Source organism: Rhopalosiphum padi, chromosome 1 (genome assembly GCF_020882245.1).
Source record: "Rhopalosiphum padi isolate XX-2018 chromosome 1, ASM2088224v1, whole genome shotgun sequence".
Classification (NCBI taxonomy): domain Eukaryota; kingdom Metazoa; phylum Arthropoda; class Insecta; order Hemiptera; family Aphididae; genus Rhopalosiphum; species Rhopalosiphum padi.
The window spans coordinates 1,165,537-1,190,438 of NC_083597.1; the positions used below are offsets into that span (position 1 = coordinate 1,165,537).

The 24,902-nt window shown below is 25.0% G+C and overlaps 1 protein-coding gene across 3 annotated transcripts in view; it reads left to right on the forward strand.

The window, feature by feature from the left end:
* The first annotated feature begins 9,495 nt into the window (after positions 1–9,495).
* The window catches only part of LOC132924408 (protein O-mannosyl-transferase Tmtc3), a 45,475-nt gene continuing 30,068 nt past the window's right edge, over positions 9,496–24,902 (forward strand). Inside the window, exons 1-5 of one of the 3 annotated variants that reach the window (XM_060988713.1) lie at positions 9,496–9,867; positions 9,937–10,089; positions 14,739–14,942; positions 15,139–15,275; positions 20,934–21,018. In XM_060988713.1, the coding sequence (XP_060844696.1) occupies positions 14,757–14,942; positions 15,139–15,275; positions 20,934–21,018 (408 nt within the window). In that variant the 5' untranslated portion in view covers positions 9,496–9,867; positions 9,937–10,089; positions 14,739–14,756. The remainder of the gene's footprint in view (positions 9,868–9,936; positions 10,090–14,738; positions 14,943–15,138; positions 15,276–20,933; positions 21,019–24,902) is intronic. The other 2 variants (XM_060988704.1, XM_060988723.1) reach the window with 2 other exon arrangements.

Sequence of the window (24,902 nt, forward strand, 5' to 3'; positions counted from 1 at the left end):
TCTATGGTAATTCGTTATTGAACTACAGAAAAATCATTTTATGAGAAATAGTTATTTTACGGGTAAATATGCAATGTAGTAAAAATTTGAACTTAAACGCTTATAAAAAATTAATATTACCTTACAGTAGAATTCATTTTTTAGCTTAGGTTGGAAAATATAATATAATGATCCTTGTATTAAATTTTTAAATTTTATATATAAATATTAAAAAAATCATGAATTCATTTTTTTAATTTATTAAAGTAATAACAGCTTATAAAATACCTTCAAGCTGTTTGATCGTACGAAAATTCTTTAGGTACTTTTATATAAAAAAAAAAAACAAAACAAAAATTTCAATAGTTTATAAATAACTCAAGAAGAGTCAAAATATTTAAACTTTTTACATTTATTCATTTTCAATTATAATAAAACAAAAAATTAATTTTTCCAAAAACTGGTTTAGTGTAAAAATTCCCGTTTTTCCTTTTTTTTCATAATTAAGAAAATTCCTCGTTCCAAAAGAACCAACAAGATCAAATATTCTAGGTGAAGAACTGATAACAGACACAAAAATAAAACATATCATTATAAAATTAATAAATTCACCACACCACTCAGAATCTAAAACTTAAAATCATATTTTGATATTTAGATATGTTATACATATTTTAAAATCTTTATCTACGTGTTATGTGAGGCTTATGTGCAAATTGTTAACAGGTAGCTAAAATTAACTAATTTAGTATATAGCCTCCGTTTTAAAAATGTAATTTGTATTTTAAATATTTCTTTCACTCAAGGTAGGTGCCTTAAAAGTAAATAAAAGTTTATAAGCTACGACTATGAAAAAAATATTGAATATTTAAATTCACTATTTTTGTACATTTTTAGTTCTAAATTATTAATTAGGTCAAATTATTATTAAATATGCAATTTTTAAACTAAACCTACTAAATTAATTATCACATGTGTAAACTCTAACTAAGATAAAAATTAAATATAAAAAAAAAATTATACCTATAAATTGTTTTTAATTTTTGAATAAGTACAAAGCCAAACTATTAGTTAATAATAATTTGGCGTACTTATAATTTATACTGTTTCATTAAGACCACTTAAAATAATTTTCCAGGGGCATGATATAGAACTATAGTTCAACCCTACCAATCTCCATGTGTAGTATGCACTAAACTAAGTACAAGGGTTTATACATTATATTTGTTATCAAACGACAATTACCACAACCACAACGTATTTGAAATTATATTCTTAAGGAAAATGTTCGTCTGAAAATTTTGAACATTAAATTTTCATAATGTATAGTAAAATAGCTTATTATATGTTCAATTATTTTAAGTTAAATCAAGGTCTACAAAGAGCCCAAAATATTGCTTTTTTCCTATAAAATTAGATTATTTATAATAATTACTATACTTACTTATAGTAATTATTTATAATAATTACTATACTTACTTATAGTATAGTTAATATATATAAAATAAATAACTTATGAAATCCATACAAAACAATATTTTTTTAATATTATTATTATTTATTTATTTAATTAAAGCAATAGAATATGCAATATTTGTACAATACGCGTAATTGGTAATGAAGAATAAGAGTTTTTGTCAAAAAAGGCTTGATAAGGTAAGTTATGTGTTTTATTGTATAAACTATATAGTTATAAGTTATAATCATGTTAATATATAAAGATAGACACATTATATTATTATATACAAATATTATGTGCTAACAATGATTGTTATTATAATTTATAAAAGGTAGGTACACATTAACATTTAAAATACGTTCCTTGAGTTTCTGTTACTTAAAATTATAAATAAGTACCTAACAATACAATATACATTTTAATTAAGTATTTTTTGTTTTATCTTACATAAGTAAACAATCAAATCGGTTTAATATTATTTGAATTCGTTTATATTTATATTCGTAATTTGAAAATAAAAATGTTCAACAAGGGTATTTATATTATATAGGAATATGTTTATAACTTAAGTTGTTTAATAATTATAAGTTATAAATAAATATAAGGTTAAAATTTATAACTTACTCATCAAACATTTTGTTTCAACAACTGCATACAATGTAGAATAGAATAGAAGTTTATTTAAAATATTTGTTTTTGTCATTTATTAAATAAAAATCTATCTATAGATTAACAGATCAAGCATAATTTTAAAAATTAACTATAGAATCACAGTAACTCGGTGATTTAAAATTAAAAGTTATTTGCTTCTTTTCATTCAGTTCTCTATACAGAGAGGTTAAATCACATGAAAAAGACCATTGGGAATACGTGGCACTATTCCAAATATTTATCCTTAACGTAGAATGAGATCCATCGTGCCAAAAGGACCTTTCTTTACTATCATCAGATAAATTAAAACGTGTATTCTTTAAGAGTTAATATTTGAACATTACGACCACTTAGAACAGTATAGGTATCTAATTTCTCTTTTATTCCAGAACATTTATTTATTTATTTTATCATAATTTAATAATATATGAACTTGAGTAAATTTTAGTAATAAGAGGTAACACATATTCCAACTAAGCTAAACGTATATCTGAACATTGGAGTTTCTATAGGTATATTTAGGTATAATTTGTTTTACAATACAATTTTTATAAAATTGAAATTATAAATCATATGTAATATTATTCAAGAGAAAAAAATAATTCTTCAACTTATCGTTTTAACTATAATAAGTAGTTCTTATTATTTAAAATATTAATTACATTATTACAATATTGTAATTTCTAAGTTATTAATAATCATATATGTAAGGTATAAAATAATTTATCTAACTTTCCAAAAAGATTTACATTTTTAAATAAATAAATAATTTTAATAAATTGTACCTATAATAGTTTTTATTGAATAAAATTATAAATAACTAAATATCAATAAACATAGCGCTTTGAAATGTATTTATTTCAGTTTCTTGTTGTATACAATTAATTGTTTAAATTAGTTTCGTTAGTTTAAACTTTTAAGCGATAAATTATATATCCTCTATTGTTCATAATATATATTGTAATAACAATATAATAAATAAAATTCCTTTCATTATTTCCTACCAATGAATTAATAATAATATTCAATAAATTTAAATTTAAAATGTATTAAACAAAGTTTCCTTACATTAGATCAAAAATTAATTGTATATATTTAATGTGCAAATATTTTATATACTTATAATCGGTAAAAGATCACTTTAAGTTTGTTGTCACATTATATAATATATTTATACATATTACTAATAACTAAAACAGAATAATAAATAATTTAAAACAATGAAACTATATTTAATTTTTATAAAACTCAATCTGCTCTTCTCAATTTAGGTAGGTATTTATTTTTAATCAATCTAATGTATTATAAAATGAAATTGTATGCAATTTGTAAAGAGAAATATTATTGATGACAATTACATTATTAGCTATTTAATTTATATTGATATTTTATGCTTTGAGAACTATTGTTATAAATAGATAAACCATGTCAATTTTATTGATTTATCAAACAATGTTAATTTTATTGATTTATCAAACAATTTGGTAAAATTTGGTAAAATATTGGTAATAAATCAAGTGGATAAGTGTTATTGTCTGATTTTGTTTATGCAATTTTTGACATAGTCAAACCTGATTATTTTTTCTACATAATATTAAATAAAATAATTGATATATTTTTCATTTATTTAAAACGTTCAAAACTTACTGTATTATACAATAATATTCAAATATATTTTTATAACTCTATTTCTATAAAGTATATTATAAACACCAATAACCGATTGATCTATTTGAATTGTTGACAATAGGGATCGTTATTAGTGTACATGTCACAAGGCTCGATCTCGTTTGTCACCTACCATCCCACCACCACCGTCATCGCAGCCCCTTGGCGCGATCACATCCCTTGTTCATTATTTTTCCCATGACAGTGCATTTAATTGAGTGCTCGCAGTTTGTTCGTTGAATGGACGCACACACAAAATCCTGTGCCCGCTTGTCCTGCCATCAGTTTTTAATTGGACGGTGACTGGATTTGTCCAAGGGACGAAGACTAATGGTTCGGGGCCAGGGCAATTTCGGGACGTTGTCAGGCCGAGAAGAGTTAATCTAAAGGCGAAATCGTAAGTCGTACGTATATACGTGTGTCGTGTGTGTATGTATGCGTATACAAGAACAAGAAAAAAATAAGAGAAAATGAGCATGGAAAGAATAATTGTCAAACATTTATTTGTATCGTTATTTTATGAATTTGAACATGGTAGGTACTATTTATCATACATTTAGTAACTGCAACAGGATGTTATGACACTGCCGACATGGCGACATATATAAGGCTATAAGTACCTATTTGACATATATTTGTTTATAATATATATTATATTGTATATATATCTCATCATTATTGGGTGTACATTCGACTGACCTATCTAAAATAATATGTGTGTGATGTCCAATAATTTTACACGCACAAAAATCCAATAGTCGAAAGTCGAACAAAATTATAAAACGAGTATTAGCGATAACTATATAATATTATATAGGTTTATATACTTTTATAGCAATTTTTTTGCTTAAATATGAATAAAAGAAATCACAGATTACATTATTATTATAATTTTAAAGATATGTAGAATGTTTAATTATAATAATATTTCTATCACTTACTGTATGTAATATTGTAATTTATAAAAAATATAACTAATATTGATATATTTGATTTCTAAATTTAAACTGGTTTTTTAAAATAAAATATAACAACAATGAAAATATGTAATAAATTTAATAAAACATTTAGTTTAGACCAATCGTATATATAAGCACACAAATGTATACCGATTACCGATAATGTTGTTTAAAGTTCAGCTAGAATCAATTTATTTAACTTTTGAACTGTTAACACACATTTCACAAAAACCCTTTTAAAAAGTTTTCTCCAGAATTGCAATGCCACTACAATGTATATAAAAAGTAAAATAAAAAAATGAATGCAAGACAGTCATTATTTTAATTATATAATTTTTAAACAAACTTTAAGTACCTATAATAATGTAACAAAACAATTTTATTATATATATATAATTGCTTCAAAAATAATTTTTATTTATTTATATTTTAATTGAAGCTTGAGGCATGATTCTTATTAAACAATATTTCGAATTATTAGTTAGTCTGATAATTTGTTTTTTTTCTGAAAAATTATTTTCTGAATCTGAAATTGTATTTTCTTTCCGAAATAATGTTTTAAAACTAATAAACGAAATAATTTTAAAATGATTTTTCGTTACATCCAGTATCTATTTATAGAAAATTACTTTTTTTGTATAGATAGCATTTATCATGATTTTTTTTTTTTTGTTTATTTAATTATTTATAATTTTATAATTTCTGTGATTACCTCACGTTTTCTTATAACTAACTATTTTTTAACTGGGTGATATTTTAATAATAAACACTCAATAATATATTTAAAGCTTATTTGATCTGAGTGAAGTGGAACAAGATTACCCCACAACATTTTCAACACTTCTTAGAATAACTATTTACACTTTTTTTTATATTGTAACATAATAATATACAATAGTATGCCAACAATAGTAAAATACAGTCTTCTTTAATTTTTAAGAAAAATGTGTTTGAATACGTATTTTAAATATTCATAGTACACAAACATTTTAAATCAATTTATACAATACTACATACTAAATGTTGAAACAAAAACAATATTAAACTCCGATGTCAAAATATTTTAAACAATTATATATATATATTATTTTTTAATAAAGTAATATAATATGTATATGATCTATTAAAATATATTTAGATTTCATAATGATATTATATAGATATCTATATCAATATTTGTTTTATTACTTTTATATTTAATTTTCGATCGATTAATAGATAATTACAATTTAGTTTATTTTTTATTTATAATAATTTATCTTATGAATTGAATTTAAAAAATACAATATTTGGAATATCTAATTGAAAATTGAAATACACTGTTATTAACATAATATGATTATAATAAATATAACTGATTCCCTTGAATTTTTAAATATCGTCGACCATTCTATAGAGAATTTCAGGGTATTTCCACTAAGTTATACATCTCAAATTGCTAAACCCTAAATCTATTATATAAAATATATATTATACAAATATGTTATTTTTATAGGTATTAAACTATTATATTGTAACCACCGTAGAATAATATATTTAAGACAGTAGCTTATTTACGGAATGAGATTAAGCCATTAAAAAGATACATCTCACTCCTCAAAAAAAAAAAAAAAATCCTAAATACGAGTTCGACACTAATTTTAGGACTATGGAATTTAAAAGATATAATAAAACTAACAATTAATATGAATTTAAACTTTTGGTATATCTTTAATTTACTATCTTTTTATTAACTTACTAAATAAATCATGCAATCTTAAGTTATCATATACTAAATTGAAATAATAAATCGATATTAATGATAATATTATCACCCATTTGCACACGAGACACTTTGTTACCAGACACGCGTGTCTTACAAGAATAATCGAGCGATCAAAATGTCATAATTATAAATTTATAAATAACTATAAGACACGCAAACGTTTATACCTAGCGAAATTTTTTTTCGATTATTTGAACCCAGAATCCAAATACCTTGCACGCTGATCGATTTTTTTCATTATTTAACAAATATCAACAGAAATTATCATAATATATAATGCAATTATAACAAAACTGATATATTTAGTCAACGGTTCATTTAGGTAATGTAAGAATTTTATTTATTTATTTATATAAATTATTCATATGAGTATAACTACCTACATCAGACATTTTTTTGAGGTACATGTAATTATTTTAGTAGATATACTTTCGTTTATAGAATAAAGATTACTGCTGCAACAATGCAAGGAGTAGTTGAGTTTGATATATATTGAAGAACAGATAATTTCAAGATTTGACGTCAAAGGGTTTCTTTTAAAATTTAATTTTTTTCCATACAAGCGGATAGCGAATAAAATTAAGCGGTGCTGTTTAGGGAAAAATCAAAGGAAAAAATTAATTTTGTTTTGAGGGGTAGAATTGATATAAAAGTGATGAGGCATTTTAAAATCTGCCTTCGGCATATTGTTAATAAAAAAACATAACTGCATGTATAAGCATAAACAGTTCATATAACTATAATCATATAAGCACCACGGTTCGCATGGTTCCTATGTTCACGTACACGCTCAAATGCATAATTAATGGACTCTGGACTCAGGACTCAGGTAAATGCAGTAGTGTAGTAATGTAGTAATGTAGTAAGTGAAAAAGGTCATAATACACGTATTACCAATTATTATGGAATAAACATTGTAGTATAATATATAAACAATTTACATTTAAACATTGTATTTGAATGATATAATAATATATTATACTTATTATAGTATATAAAATAAAGAATATATATATTATGAAAATAATTTAATAATTTTTGTAAATCTTAATTTGCTTACAATTATTATGGTAATATAGTATAATTATACTTATATTAGTTTAAACGATGACTAAATATCAGTTTGTCTAAAAACATCAAAGAGAATATCTACCTAAAAAATACATAAAATATTCTATGTTTTATATACATTTGTAACAATAATAGAGTCTTATTCGAAATCTCAAAACTCATACTAATTAATATTTGAATAATATCCTTAAAAATTGATTTTGAATATGTCTATAATTATTTTTTATGGTTAGGGAAAGAATTTACAATTTTAAAGCATCGTGTATATATTAATGTTCAAATTTCAAATTTGTATATTTGTATTAAATGTCAAAAAATATATTATATGTATATTAATATATATATATATATATAAATAATATATATATAGCAAAGTTTAGTCATAGTAAGCAGGACATTTATTTTCTGATCAAAGAAGAAAAATCTAAAATATTGTGATATTTAACATTTTTGATAAATACATTTTATGGTTGTTTGAGATTTTTGGTTTACTTATAAATTTATTTATTTTGTATTTATAAAATTATGAAGAGTACGAAAATTCTAAAAATTAAATGACAAGTCAGGGGTGACTACGTGAGATGTTTATAATTTTCAAAATTACAACTTAAGTTCAAAAAATATTTACTCTCAATTATTTGATATTTATATCTCGATACATTTAGTATAATAAAATATAATATGCATGTATATAAATATAATATATTAACTTGACTTAATAATATGAACACAATTTTTCTCGTTTATAATATAACCACATAAAGAATATATTATTATAATAATATATATAAGTCAAGGCCATTATAATATATAGTTATAGATAACCAAAGCTATGAATTCATGTTTTCTCTGTACCCCATATATATTACATATATATACATATATAAAAAGATTAAGGAACTAACTTCGGTGAATAATTTATTATTTTACAGAATTCCTAAATCCTAATGATACGAGTATATATTGCATGCACTTTTATGAGAATGCATTTTTAATTAAATTGACTTCATAAAATATTCTTATTTAAATGTATTTTTAATACATTTTAATAGATTATTATTGTTTTTCTGACAATAGTTTTTAACAAATTACATTTTATCTGAATTGTTTTAGATTGTCGTTATCAATACTATATGTCTACTTGATAAATAAAAAACAACAATAAAAATATTACGTCCTCACCTAATAATTTTGATTGTTTGTTTTAACAATACAGTTTAAATAAATAAGAATAATAACTAACGTAACCTTGATAAAAATGAATTGGAAAATATTTTTTTAAAACAATTTTCCAAGTTTACATTTTTAGAATCATCCACTTAAAGCTTTTGTTTACATTTTTTGAGGGTTTCATACTTTATATTGCATACCTGCAAGTGCCTTCATCCCTCATTCATGACAATTCCTATAATAATAGGACTATAGCTGCAGAAAGATACGAATGTATTTTTGAGTGTCGGCAATTTTTCGCCGACCAACTTATTTTTTTATAATAATTGTATAACACGGTTTAAGATATTAATATATTATATTATATTATCTTAAATCGTGTACAACAATAATATTATTATTAGTACTATCATCGTTGTTATCATTACGGTCTTGGGCGGCGGATGAGGGTACGAGCATAATATTAATATTATATTATTATTATTATGGTCTTGCCTGAGAGAGTCGAGCGATTGTCGTGGGGGGAGCGAGTGAAAACGGTACACCGCGACGACGACGACGACGGGGTCGCGGCGTTCGGCAACCGTCGGCCTCTGTCGTACGGCGACGGCGCGGTCGATGGGTTGAAAAAAAAACAACAAAAACGAAACGAAAAAAATACATATATATCGTAACACGACCACCGCCGCCAGCGCTCACGAGGCAGGCGCTGCCGCCGCTTTGCCGAGGCAACGACCAGCGAGCAGCAGCGCGGGCGGCGGCGGCGGCGGCGGCGATAGTCCTCGCACGAACCCCACCACATTCGGGTCGCGCACAATCATGCGTCCCAAGCTGGAGCGCGTCGTTACCGCGACCGCAGTCTCGTCCCCGTGATAACGCCGACGACATCGTATTGCTATCGGTAACGCCGTCATCGCGATTAAAAAACACTGTCACTTTGTTTCGTTTCGTAGTTCGGTCGGTACGGTAACAGCAACAACAATATTATTATATCGAAGCGAGTAAGCGACATGTCGTCGTCACCGTCGACGACGACGATTACAGAAGACCGTAACAATTATTATCGTCGTCGCCGCCGCGTAAGTGTACCGACAACCGCAGATGACGAAGTGACAATATAATAATATATATTAATAAACAGATCGGTAGGTGTACTTTTAACTATCTTATCGCAGCAACGTTAAAATATAATAACGTAATTTCGCAACCCACAGCATCCTCTTTTGACCCGCGCGCGAGTGACGAGTAACGATAGCCGCGGACAACCGGACTTGTGGTCTTATTCGCCTCTTCGGTGGACATGGCCATGCGGAACGTTTGAACCGGTCGACTAGGGACTACAGATTCGAAATAATATTAATATTACAGTGAGTGGTAAAACACACACCGCGTACCCGTTCCCACCTACTGATTATCTACGTTTTCCTCTCCTCGATCCGGTTCTTGGGGCAGATTATATTTAAGCTCGGCCCACAATAATATTTTTTTAATGTAAATTCAACTCTGTAATCACAAGTAACAAAAAAGGTCGATCGTAGATTCGATCCCACATTTTTTATTAAAATATAGTAAATTATTATACAATTTAATTTAAGAATAATAAATAACGTACGTCTTATCATGGAAAATTTTTGTTAAGATAAAGTTTAACATTAAGACATTCTGTTCCTTTTTGTAATGGAATTTTGAAACGATATTTTAATATTATTTACACGACCATTACAATCTTATTGTCAATTTAACGAAATCATTTTTGGAGAATAATGACAATCTTCTTTTGGGGTTGCCCTCTGGGCTTTTGCTAATTCTAAATAGTTCTCTAAATTATTATAAGGTTAGGGCGGTTAGGCATATATATGCCTATATAATTAGATCTAAGAAGATCAGAATGCTTTATTTTTATTCCAGTCGAGTTTATTATATTCGTTCATTAATTATTTTACCTGTAAAATATCGGGACCGAACTTACAATCGCATAGTTCTCGAAATCGTCGTTTGGTCCAATCTATACCCGTTCCAAATAAATTCCTAATAATATTAAATTTATTATAATTTATAAAATTCACAAAACAATTATTCCCTCTTGATACATATTTAAAACACAACATAATATTATATTCTAAAGATAATATACAAATTAATATTATGTACAATCTAGGAATAATGGGTCCTTTTGATTGATTTCAAATTTCGTCATACGCAGGACAGGCTTATTATTTAAATAATTATTTACTGGAACATGGAATGGTTAGTGTACATAAGTATAAGTTCTACCTTCTAGTCTCTAAGAATCTGTAGGAACCTAAGCTAATAAGTCCAGTTCATTCACCTTCTCACTAAGAAGTTTATATAGGAATACTAAGTTAATCTGGATTCAATGACTGTTACTCAACGTACCTTAAATTAGCCATTTTAATACCGATGTGAAATGATGAATTATTAAACTCGTTATCAGGTATCTAGAATATAATAATTGTAGTGTATGAGCAGGTACATATCTGGAATCCCAAACGAAGCGACTAGGAGGTTGTGCGACGCGAATCGCACGTTACGTATAATTTTTAGATTGAATAATGGATTAAAACTTAAACTGTTGTATATCTACTGAAAAATAAAATGCGCCCATGATGGGATATAATATGAGGGTTTCAATCGACGATTGTATTAATAATAATATATATATTATTATACATAATATGAATACAATATACATTGAAATATGCCATAATACTATTTAGTATTTACCTAGTTAGATACCTACTATCTATTTTGTTTCAATCAATTTTATTTCTATTCATGGCGTGTGTTTTAAAACTAGTACGAAACATCTAGGTACTTAAATTATAATCATTAGACTTATTAATTATTGGGTAATTAATATTATAATATTGACTGCTCATTATCAGCGTAGACAACGTTGTAATGCTAAACCGTGTATTATAAATTCAATAATGAACTTCATAGAAAAAAGTGAACTCTGATGGAAGATTTACGGCAAAAGTTCCTAAAAAAAAAGTAATTTTTTCCTCATCGATCATAATTTATATCTATAAATGAGAAAATTCAATAATACATTTGTATTGCAGTAGGAAACTAAAAGTCGCAATACAGCCAATTCTTAAAGTTATAATATTATAATAAATCTATGACTGAAACTAATTAAATGTGTTAATTTATTTATTCTCTCTGTAAAAAATATCGAATATTGAAATAAAATACAATAAAAATACTATTTTTCAAGTATACATTAGTACACATAATATTATAACATAAATAACTTTATAGTTTTTACTACATTCTTTTTCTTAATATTCATGTCTAATTTAAATTAAAAAAAATAAAAATAATTTTATATATTTATCTCTTTGAATAATAAATAAGCAATTATTGTACAATTGTTTTGCATTGCGTTGTTATTGATATATTAATTATATTCAATAATACAGTCGTATATACAATTTGGATCACACGTGGTACCAATACATTTTATCATCTAAAATACGTACCCATTGACCAAAGTAGTCTCTGTTTTTTTTTTTACTTTTTCAAATCGTCGAATTTATTGACCCTTTTTATTTACATTGCTGCGTTGTTAAAATCGAAAACATGGTTGTTCTACTGTAAAAAATAAAACCAGCATTTTCTGAATCTGATTTATTAACAAAAATTGATTTTCTAAAATTTAATTTTATGTTAAAAATAACTTAATTAAGTACAGTACATATTATATACATTTTGTAATTTTTTGTCATGTGATAATAAAGTTTATTGTAAAAGAAATTTGATTTGGAAAACAAATAAAAAATGTACCGTCTAGGTATTAATTTTTGTTTTAAATTTACAACTAAATTAAGAATTAATTTTGGATACTTTTGACATAATTTTTTGTCGCTAATTGTTATATTTTTATTTGATTACATTTTTATTAAATTTGTATATATATATATATATATGTATAAAAAGCCTAATAAAATATCGTTTTTTTAGTTACTTCAATGTTATAATGAAAACTTGTATTAATAATGAAATTTAAATCTTCAAAATTTGTATTAGGTAACTTCAATTAGAATCAAAATGGTCTAACTAAGTAATTTATTACCTAATATTATAATTTTAGAAATTGTTGATAATTGTTTTTTTATAACTAGTACCTATAGTACTCGTATCAACATTAAATACTACTTAAACTATTAAAAATAATTGTATACGGATAATTATAAAATTATCAGTTTTAGTTTTAATGTAAACAAATGTTATTTTGTTTAGAGTTGTATAAATTAACAAATGCGTAAATTTTAGAATAATTATAAATCGATTTTTCAATAATTGTTTTTTTTAACCGTTTTGTATTTTTATGTTAAAAATGTATACATTTTATGATTCTTTACCTATTAATTTTTTTGTTATGTTTTATACCTATATCTTGCCTTATAAAATATATTTTTGTAATTAGCTGTTTTATTAATTGCTATGTAGGTAGTTGTAACCTAATACATTTTTTCCCCTAAACACGCGTTTTTATTTTGAATTATGAAATTAAATTCTATTAAATAACATTTAGTTATTATTAACTTAAAAGTTAGGGAGAACTGTCTCCATTTGTAGTCGACGTCTTCAAACAGCATTTTGAATAGCATAGTCTTACAAAGTGTTGTCTACTTACTCTACTTACAAGTATTGATGCTGAAAGACACGAAGACACTACTATAGTCGTATTTTATAATCGAACTGAATTGTATTTATCTATTTATGATTGCCCAATGAAATATGCATTTTATTTCATTCTATTTTTTTATAATTTTTTTTGTTTAATTTATTGCATATTATTCATATATAGTTGTATTTGTAATGCATAACAACCTGATTAATAATACAATTATTAACATAATAAAAATATTCACAACCATTAATAAAGTATACACGAATTAGGATGTATATGCTATAGGTACACTGTGATAATTTTTCTATGATGACAACTTAATGTTGAGTTTTGAATTATTAAATTAGGTATTATATTTTCTTATAAACATATAATAAGTAGGTACTTACAAACAATTTATGTTTATATTATATACTATTTTCGAGCTATTTTTGTATAAATAAAATTAGACTATATAATACCTAAAACGAATAATTTAGTAACTCACTAGTTAAAACTACTTTGAGTGAAAACCAGTAGAAAAAAAGAAAAAGTAAAAAATATGCAAACATTTACGAAAGTTTTATTTTGTTTGGTACTTATAAAAAATAACTAGAAAAAAATTACTAGCAATGCCATACGTACCTACAATTTTGATAGGTCCTTGAAATTGTTTTTTTTTATTTATTTAAAAGGCTAACATTGACTGATATCGATCTATATTTGAAACCTTTAAAAGATAAAAATCAATTTGTAGGTACGTTTTTAAAGTTAACAAACTAATAACATAAACATCTACCTATGTCTATTAAATAACAGGTATATTTTACCAACAAAATTATAGTTGTGATCAAAGAGCGTATACAATTTATAAATACAAACAACTGATGCCATTTATTTCCTATCAATTTAAATTACACTATTAACCTTTTATAAGAAGGTAACTGTTATTATTAAACGAAATTTATGTTCAACTGGGGAATATATAGGTAATAATACGATTTTTATTAACGGGATGTAGGAGTACTGTTACCATCTAAATATTGAGAAATTCGATATCTTAATTAAAATATAATTTAATTTTCATTGTTTAGATTTTTTTGTAAGTAAGTACCTACTAAAAGATTTAATATCATTATCAATTTAAATACAGTTTTTGAAAGTATAATATAACATGACAAACGTATACAGTAAAAAAAATAGTAAAAATGTAGGTCTATATGCAATGCACTAAGTAAACCGAATAAAATAAATTATACTATCCTCATCATTTGCTTATGCGTATGTTTGTCAATCTGTAATACCTATTATATAATAAATTATAAAAATACAAAATATCGTAATTTTATTTTTTAATTTTCATGTTGAACATTACAGATCATTAAGTGAAACACAATGGCCTCATCCGTAGCTATATCGTCATTAATATTTTTAACATGCCTGGCATGCTACTACAACAGTCTTTATTGTGACTTTGTCTTTGATGATATCAGTGCTATTAAAGACAACCGAGATTTAAAACCTCAAACTCCTGTATGGAATATATTTTACAACGATTTTTGGGGCACGCCAATGCATAAGGTAAAAAATTAATAAATATATAACTATAAATATTTTTATTTTACATTAGGGATAACATTTTATTTTATATTTTAATACAAACCAATGAACCATCTATATTATGTATTTCTTATTGATTTTTATAATTTACAACACTAGGAGTAAATAGTTATATTATTTTTTATTTCATTTGGCGTATTTAACAAATTTTTTTCAGGAACAAAGCCATAAATCATATCGACCTTTAACGGTTCTAACCTTTAGATGGAATTATATGATTCATCAGTTGGAACCTATGGGATATCACCTTGTAAACATACTACTTCATGCCATAACAAGTGTTCTCTACTATAGGTAAGTTTCAATCATGCATTCAATAACATATTTGTTGTAGCCTAAATTGAAATAAAATTAGATTTTAGAAAAATATTTCTTGTGAAATCAAAGTAAAGGATTGTAATTTATTTATTTTTGTGGTACAAATCTCATTAACTATTACAACTTTGTATTCACACACGTGAATCTAAGAGGTCTAGCTGTGTAGATTACAAAATGTGTAGAATTTGACCCCGTACAAAATACTTCTTCCATGATAAAATTATTAATCCCAGCAACAGTATCCGAAAAGCAAAACTTTGTGAAAACTTTGCACCTCCTAAAACCACTATGGGCCCTAGAACTTTGAACGACTCTATACCTTAGAATTCCTTATAATTTACATTTATCCTTTTCTATACATTAATAATTATCAAATATACATTTATTTTGTATCAAACCGATGAATGTATATAATACACCAGCTTTAATTTAAATACATACGTGTTAATTTTTTTTTAAATACTTTTCAATAAAAGAATAATATGATAATATTTTAATTAATGGAATAATATTTTAGACTAAAACAATTATATATTATTAAACTAACAAATCTCTAAATTTAAAATAAAATAAAAACATTATTTCATGTATCATTGTATGTTCAGTATTTTAGAAGTTTAATTTTTTATTCATCTAAAATACAATTATTTACTATTTGTACAGAAATAAATATAATACGTAAAATAAGTAAATGTGATATAGAAGAAGAAGTTAGGAGTTCTAGGAGGGGACGTCGCCTCATCCACATCTTCTAACAGCACCCCAGTTGTAGCTTACCTATGCATTTATTTGATATAATAATCATAATTTTATTGTATAATATACTAGGGAAATAAAAAATGTAAACATTTAATTTAATTAACATTGTGTAGAAAATAAGTATAGAATATAGATCTAAAGTATTATAATTTACAGTGGTTAAATTATATTTATTTGATTTGAATATTTTTAGAATTTATAGAATTTTTAAATTCAAAAATCTAAAAAATTGTAAATCTGTGTTTATATAGAAAAGAATATCAAACCCTGTTTAATAGACTTCTCTTTCCATGGTATTGTTACTATATATTTTACTTCGAAAAATATGATTAAAATTAGATTGATGAAGTTTTTGAAATGTATAAATATCTTATTTTTCAATGTATACTTGGAAGTCTCCAGAATTCCTATAACCATTCAATTCAACCAATCAATTTACCTAATGTAATGACGTATATTTTAAGTAAAAATTAGCATACGACATATTCTACATAAAAGCACTACCGTAGTACACTTATTGATGCTACAAAAAATACCTCTTCAATAAAAGTAAATTTTTACCCCATTACTTATCCTTTTCGGGTTTGCATGACGGGTAGACAGATATTTCGATTAAACAGTTTGAGAGAATGACCTTCTCGGTCCCTTGATGTTTCAAAATAAAAAAAAACCTCTTCAATAAAACAATCTTCGTTACCTATTTTATTTTAGTGTATAAAACGTATGTATTCTTAAAATTAACATTTTCACGTAAACATAAACGTTATTTTATATTTTAATTTAAGTAAGTATATTTATAGAATATTGATAATAAATATTATGTGTGTGTGTGAGGTAGGATATCAAATTTGTATGCTAGGAAGAAATATTATCTTGACTACTCAAATGTTAGGAGAAGACCTAATAAGATTATCATCTCTTTATCATATTTTTGTATTTAAAATTATTTTATTAGTTATATATTATTGATTAACTATATACATATGAATTCTAAACATGTATAACGTACATAATATATAATCATTCAAAGTTTTTAAGTATATCATTGTGTTTTATTATTATTTTATTTTTCTTATAAAATTTAATATGCATACATAATACTTCTTTCATATTTAATGGACAATTATTATTTCTGACAACTTATATTAAAATACAATAAAATAAAGTTATTTAATTATTTAGCTTAGATGTTTGAGTAGGGTCATATCCAACCATTATTACTTCATGCATCTTTCCATCCATACTAACGGATCTTAATATTCAATTATGTATAGGCACCTAACTAAAAGTTGATGGATATAAAAGAAACGTAATTAACAAATTTCTGAAATTTTTAATCATAAATAGTAAAATTTCCAAAGCTTAATATATATGTGCACATAAATAAATAAAATGTATTTCCAAGTAAAAACAATACATTCAATTAATAGAAAATTTATATTTTAATGAGTTAAATTTGCGTTACCTTTATCAAACAATAATAATTAATATACTTGATAAAAATTGTATTCAAAATAAAAAAAAATGTAATCGTTTAATTATATAATCGGTCGCCCTGATATAATATTATATATAGATATAAACGTACTACTTTTAAATAATACATGTTAAAAGTTATGTTAATTTCTAATTACGCAAAATTGAGATTTTTAATTATAAAATTGTTATGATGAAAAGTTATAATAATTAATTTACAGTTGAAGTATAAATATTTGCTCAACATGTACATTTTTACCTCGATTTAAATTGAATCCGATAAAATTAAAAACTTTATACCCGATATTTTAAATAGTACATTTTCTCTTATATTGGAGATTTAAATAATATTAATCAACAAATAAACCCTCGATTTGAATTGTATTTATATATACTATAAATCTCAGAAAATATTACGAATAATTAATATAATATAATATATACAATTCACGCTGTCAACAGTATCAATTATATTATTCTGTATAATAAATAATACGATGATGAACCTTAATAACTAATTAAATATACCTTGAATTGATCGAAATGAAAGATATATTTAAGTTTACTATACAGCTTTTACGGTAACCAATTTATAGGCTGGAATCTCATGTTTAATCAAAACAACACAATACTTAATCCAGGCAAATATCCGACAGCTGCCATTTATTGTAATAATTTAAAAAAATGTGCATATTTAAATTAAATTCATTTTTCATTTTTCCTGTGGATACGGAAAATAATTATTTGTGATCGGTCACGTAAATTAAAAGCGTTCATTTAAATAACAATTTTAACAATAATCCATTACTAGTAATAAAAGAAGAATGTTTATGAAGCTAACATTCAGTCTGGCCATATAACGATACAACAACTCGAATAATATATATATGTATATAATTATAGTCTTTGTGCACTTTGTATTTGGAACGCAAACCATTAAAGCCTATTAAGAAACAGTTTACCAAGGTTTATAGCTATTCGTAGACTTGTTCCCTGTCATCCACACGCTTTATAGTTTTGACAAATTTCTTTACACTCGGTAGTTTCAATAATGTTAACTTCACTTTTATTTTCTGTTCCTTATCATTCATATAAATTAAAAATATAAACAATTTCTTAAAAATGTACTTGCTTTAACACCTTATTTCTTTGTAACTATAAAATAAAAATCTATGAATAATAAATACATTTATTTTTAAACTAAATTATTGAAAAAAATTAAACTGTTGCAATATTAAAGTTGTATTTATAAAAGTATGTTATATTATACTCATTAAATAAAATTTCAAATCATAACAATTTTGTTTTCTTTTAAATATATATTTTACATTTCTACATACTTTTTTTATACTAAATAATGATCTACTCCCAACTTGGTTTAATACCATTTTGGATTTTGTATGTTTATTTAAACATTATTAAACGATATCATAGCTCATAACTCATAAGTCATAATCTAATTCGAAAAGAATAGTTTCATTGACTTATAATTTACTTAACTTTTATAACTTTACATTGTTCATTGCTAGTGATCAAATAACTTTTAATAGGTAGGTATTGTATAATATATATATATATGTATATTATATACACATTAGAGGTTCCCGTGTATAAAGGCAGACTTACATTGTATGTTGGTTGCCGGAAAATTATTACCCTTTCACACTCTGCAGCCTGCGTCCTTTTAAGGGTTATTTTCACTTTCTTTTGTCCATAGTCAACTGCGTTTTGCACACGTTTTAATCGATTCACCCCTTTCCCACATAAGCATTACAATAAAGAATCCACTTTAATATGGAAAAGCTTTTCAATTATGGAACTACTATTAACGATTATATTTTATATTCTTTGTATGGTTTAGTTTTTCGTGCGAAAGACACCGACTCCATATGTGATGCATATTATATTTGGTATATTCAACATAAGTTACAACACTAGCAGATAGGTAGAACTTTAGTTGTTATGATTCTTCTATTTTACAATCGCATAAATCATAATAAATAATATTTTAACAGTATAAAAATAAGGATCTTTAAATTTCTGTCCAACATAAATTTGCGTAATCCAGAAACTATTCCTTGTTTAATGTTTTTACCACTATACTTTCTATATTCACAATCAACCTATTCCCAAAATTCTACCCCATATTAATTTTACGACTTTTAATATTTGATGTAGTTCTTAACTTGTTGATTGTCTTGGATTAATTTATTATTTATTTAATTTATTGTTGTTTATTATGCACGTTTATAATATTCTACCAATGTTAAACATCTAAAAAAATTGTCTGTTAAGGAATAAATAAATAAATAATAATATTATAAAATTATTATTGGCTTCATACATTTGAATAAATTATTTAAATACCTATATAAGATTAAAAAAAAAACACAATATCATTGTAAAACCAATGTACTCCTCCCTCCGCATCTCTGAAACTAACACTACTATGCATGGTTTATAATAGAATTAGAGTTTCTATAAAATTGTTGTTTATTAGTTCTTAATATTTTCAAAAAAAAAAAAAAAATACTTTTATGTAGGTATTTGTTTTTATAATAAATCACTGTAATAAATTAAATATTTAAAACAAAATCTGGTTGTTAAAAACTCAAAACACATGATTAATTTTTATTATATCATACAAATTATTATAGTATTACATTAATTCTCATTTTCAATCATTTTAGCTTCTATCTAAATATTGTTCTTTTTATGTATCAATTTTCTTTTTTAATTTCACGTTTTGTTAACTTTTATTTTATTTTTTTTCTTAGTTTGATTTCACAGTACGTCCAAACTGATGTGAAAATCAACCTTATAAATAAAACAAGTCACACCTCGCCTATACATTGTTACAATATTATGTTTTATTTATTTTTAGTTTGAAAATTTTTTCTGTCGGGTATTGACTTTTTTTCTAAGAATACGCTCTCAAAATATTCTTATGCTTTTAAATACAAATAAGGGAAGTTGACAAATGGTTTTAATTCTTTTTAAAACTTAACTTAGACCATATTTCCTTATTTTTTGTACCTTTTAAAAAATAAATTACTGCAACCAAGGATTTATTCTTATCTGAACACTTCTGTGGACCAAATACCACATTTCTTAAGGTATATGATACATATATACTAATAGTATATATAAGTATAATAATAATATACATATTAATTTATCGTAAATTAATATACTATTTCTTACCGTCGATGAAAATGTATATAATAATTTAATATACATATAGTCTCATTGCGGGTATACTGTTTTTTTATTTTATTTCACCGCTATCCACTATAACGTCTCATTTTTTCCCCATTAAAAAATATTTCCTGTTCAGTAAATATACTTTAACAATGTATTCATGTACGGTTTTTTTATTTTTATTTTTTTATTTTACAGAGTCTGTCATACTATAATGGCGTCCGAATTCACTAGTTTTATGGCTGCCATGCTTTTTGCTATTCACCCCATACACACAGAGGCCGTAAGTATTATTCAGTTATTTATATTTATTATAAGCTATATAAAATCGCGTGTTTATTTTGGGGTATTAACACCGTAAATATTTTTATAATGAATAAAACCCAAAGGAAATTTAATCATTGACTACCATGACATTTTCATAAACTTCGTCTCCATGACATGTATAAAAAAATGTAATATAAAATGTTGTCTAATTAAATTGAATATGATATGCTTATATGTACAACTTGGGTCACCTCGCATTTATTTTTGAATGCATAAATGTAACATATGTTTTATAACGAGTAACTAATAAATTAAATTATAGTTTTACTCGTCATATTTTTTTAATATGTTTACGAATTATAATTTATTATTGTATACATTGTATTTTTATTCAATAAATAATAACTTTATTTGAATAAAAATTAATAATTTATATTAAATACTTAATTTAGATACTAGATAACTTCACGGTTTAGTATTCATATCTATCAATACAAAATACTTAGTTGATTATCCGAATATTCCTTAATTAACTTAAATGATCAAAAAAACTCCTGGTAATTTTTAACAAATTGAATTTTGTAAATACTTTTTAATTCAAACAAAAGAGACAAATTACAATACCTACTCAATAGTTTTTATTATTTTTATTATTATTGAATTTTCTAAAATTATATTTAGTGAATTTCGTTGTTTTATTTTATAATGGCTGCATAAAATGCCACGTAATAGAACAAATATTCATCTAAAGGGAGTTGATTTGCATACAGCGTATATTGGGTGGAGACGCTGCAAGCGATTTGAACATTAATAGGCTTGCGCCTTCACTAGTTGCGTGCTGAGGGTCTCGGTTTAAAAAAAAATGTTAGGAGGGAGTATACTGTTTTAATATTATTTTTATTAGTCGTTCGCATAATAACACCCTATAATGGTACGGGAGTCGAGAAACCAACAATAATATTGATCGGGCGACCTATAACCTCCCGTCTCTCATTTTCTATACATTTTATACGGCTATAGGGGATTCGAAGATCTCGTAAGTCTATAGATTTTGTGTTACCATAACACAACAGAGCAAAATGCCCATCGAATGAATCGCGTTCGTTCTTGGACCCCAAATTTCAAGCATGAATTTACCGTTCAGTATAATATATAGTACTTATTTTTGATATTGCAATTATTGGCGGACTATTCTTTGCTAATTTTTTTGGCCAATATATTGCCATTCGGTGATGGATGAATCTAATAACACTCGCTTACTAAACATAAACATTGATATTTCAAATTTGTTATATGTATTTGTGTTTGTAAAATTCCTGAACAACGAATAACTAGTTTTTGATTTAAATATATTATTATCGACATTAAATTTATCTTCATTTATGATATAATACAACATATTTTCAAATAGATTATACACGTTATTTACACTTAACTTTTGTAAATTTGTGTAAACGCTCGTTTTTATAGACCTATTTACATTAAATAAGCTTCGTTGGAATAAAATGTATATTTAACTTAGTAAAATTAATTTGCATTAGCTCACTACCATTATAGCAATATCATTGACAACCTTTCTACGTCTACTTAATACGCAGGTCTCGTTACCTTCAGTCATGCAATTTACTCGTTAAACAAACTCAAATCTGAGTAAAAATCTGATAAAATATAATATAAAATTATTAATGTTTTTAAAATGCCATATAAACTAAAAGATTGTAGAATAATTTGTGATGATATGTGTTTGTGTGGAATTGTATTTAAATCCATCTTTAATGCGCTGTATAAGTAGATTGTTATAAGTGTTCTTTGTAAACTATGTGATAATTTCTCAAAAAATCGTTTAAATGTTTAAATTATTATATAATTATTTTAACTTTACATTAGTTGTAGGTGTTTATATATATATTTATATTATATTATATTGAATTTATGTGCAGTAAATTAAAACAAATGTTTTTGACAGTTACATATTGCTTGACGTCTAAATATGAAAGCGACATATTTTAAGACCAGTTAGTATATGTATTATGTAACTTTAGACGACTATACAGTAATTTAAAGTTTAATATCAAACCATTGATGGACAGTAATTAATTTTTTTTTACTTTTTTGCTGTCTTAAAGTTTTGCAGTTACATGCTATCATTCTGTAATGTGAGAAAAAGTTTTACTCCCAACTTTCATCTCTACTCTGTTTTACTGAAAAATAGTTTCAAAACTACAGAGTTCTGTAATCGGTAACTTAGCAAATCCGTATTCTTGACAAAATGAAGATGTGGAAAACACAATATAAGTGTATTTAAGTGGGAACAAATAAATAATTAACAACCGAGTAAAGATAAAAGATGAATTTTACCCTTCTCGATGAAGAGATTAATTGGTCTGACCCCCACAGGTGTAATTGAGTTGTTAGTTGCGAAAAACGAGTGCTCTACAAACACAACCCAAGCGTCGAGTGACTAATGAATAATATATAAATGCCGAATGAAATGTCGTTTGTTCAGAAGTCCACAGGGATTCTTTTCAAGGACATACAGAAAAAAATCCTGTGACCCATTTAGAGTATAATTAAATAAACACAGAAAATAGAGGTTTTTATGAGTCTTCATCTGTGCCAAGCTCTCGTTTTTTGAATATTTAAAAGAAAACTTCGTTGTTGCTTTTCAAAAATTATTTGTTAGTTTTTTTTCTATTACAATTACATAAAACTTAGTTATAATAAACATATATATATATAATTCACAATAAGTATGTTTATATTATCTATATTTTATTTGTACATAACCAAATCAAATTCACAATAACTTAAGTAGTTTTGGGTGTTTCGCTACCGCATGTCACTTATCTTTGTGTACCTACTCTGGAAATGAAAAATACTAACATAAATCGATATTTTTGAATTGTAAAAGGATTTTCTAATATATATATATATATATATGATTGACATAACAAAGGTAAAGTCAAAGACTCGATGAGCCTTTTTTAAATTTATTTGTGCCTGTTTTCGAGGCCTTGGCATGCATTTGACTGGGTAAAACACACATGCTATAAATCATCACGGGCATCTGACAATAGGTGTGGTTTGGTCTACCGGTTTGCTTCCACTATTATTGCATATCTATAGTCCCGAGCGATATCAATTTTAATTATTTACCCGTAAAACGTAAAATTGGTAAGCGAAAGAGAGAGAGGGAGAGGGAGAGAGAGAGAGAGAAATATATATTTTATTTCAATGTGTATTATTATAACGTACCAACGGAGTAATTCTAAATTAATATTTGGCAGTGAAATGTCCCCTGGCGAGTAGGTCAATTAAATCTGAGTATCTGAGTCCGTAATACCCGTTGAGATTTCTCATTCGCAAAACGATAGTATTTTGACATTTACATAACAATCAAATAGTGTTACCATATTATTATTTTCGTTTTTATTTTTGCTTCTACTAGTATTTTCAATTGCTTTAATTGATCTCCAAATTGGGAGATGTATATACGATATAGAAAGAAATAATTTTGAATTAAATTACTATTATTGATATTATAATATTTAGGTAGGTGCTATGTGAATAAAATGTTAAGCATAATAAATAAATAATTTAGATTTATATATTTATAATATACAGAAACATGTTTATTGTTTCTACAAAATATTCGTAGCTTATACAAAAAAATGATGCTACTTTTTTATTAGGAGTTTAAAAGTCGACACACTTCACTTATTCCAAACAATATAACTACTATTTTTAATTTAATAACCTCTATATTATATCTACGGTTATGTATTTCACATAATACTATAAAATAAATATTTTGATATACAATTATTTTTACTTTTTGAAATTGAAAATATGGAAAAGTATAAAAAAAAACTTTGAAATATTAAGAATTTTATTTTTCTA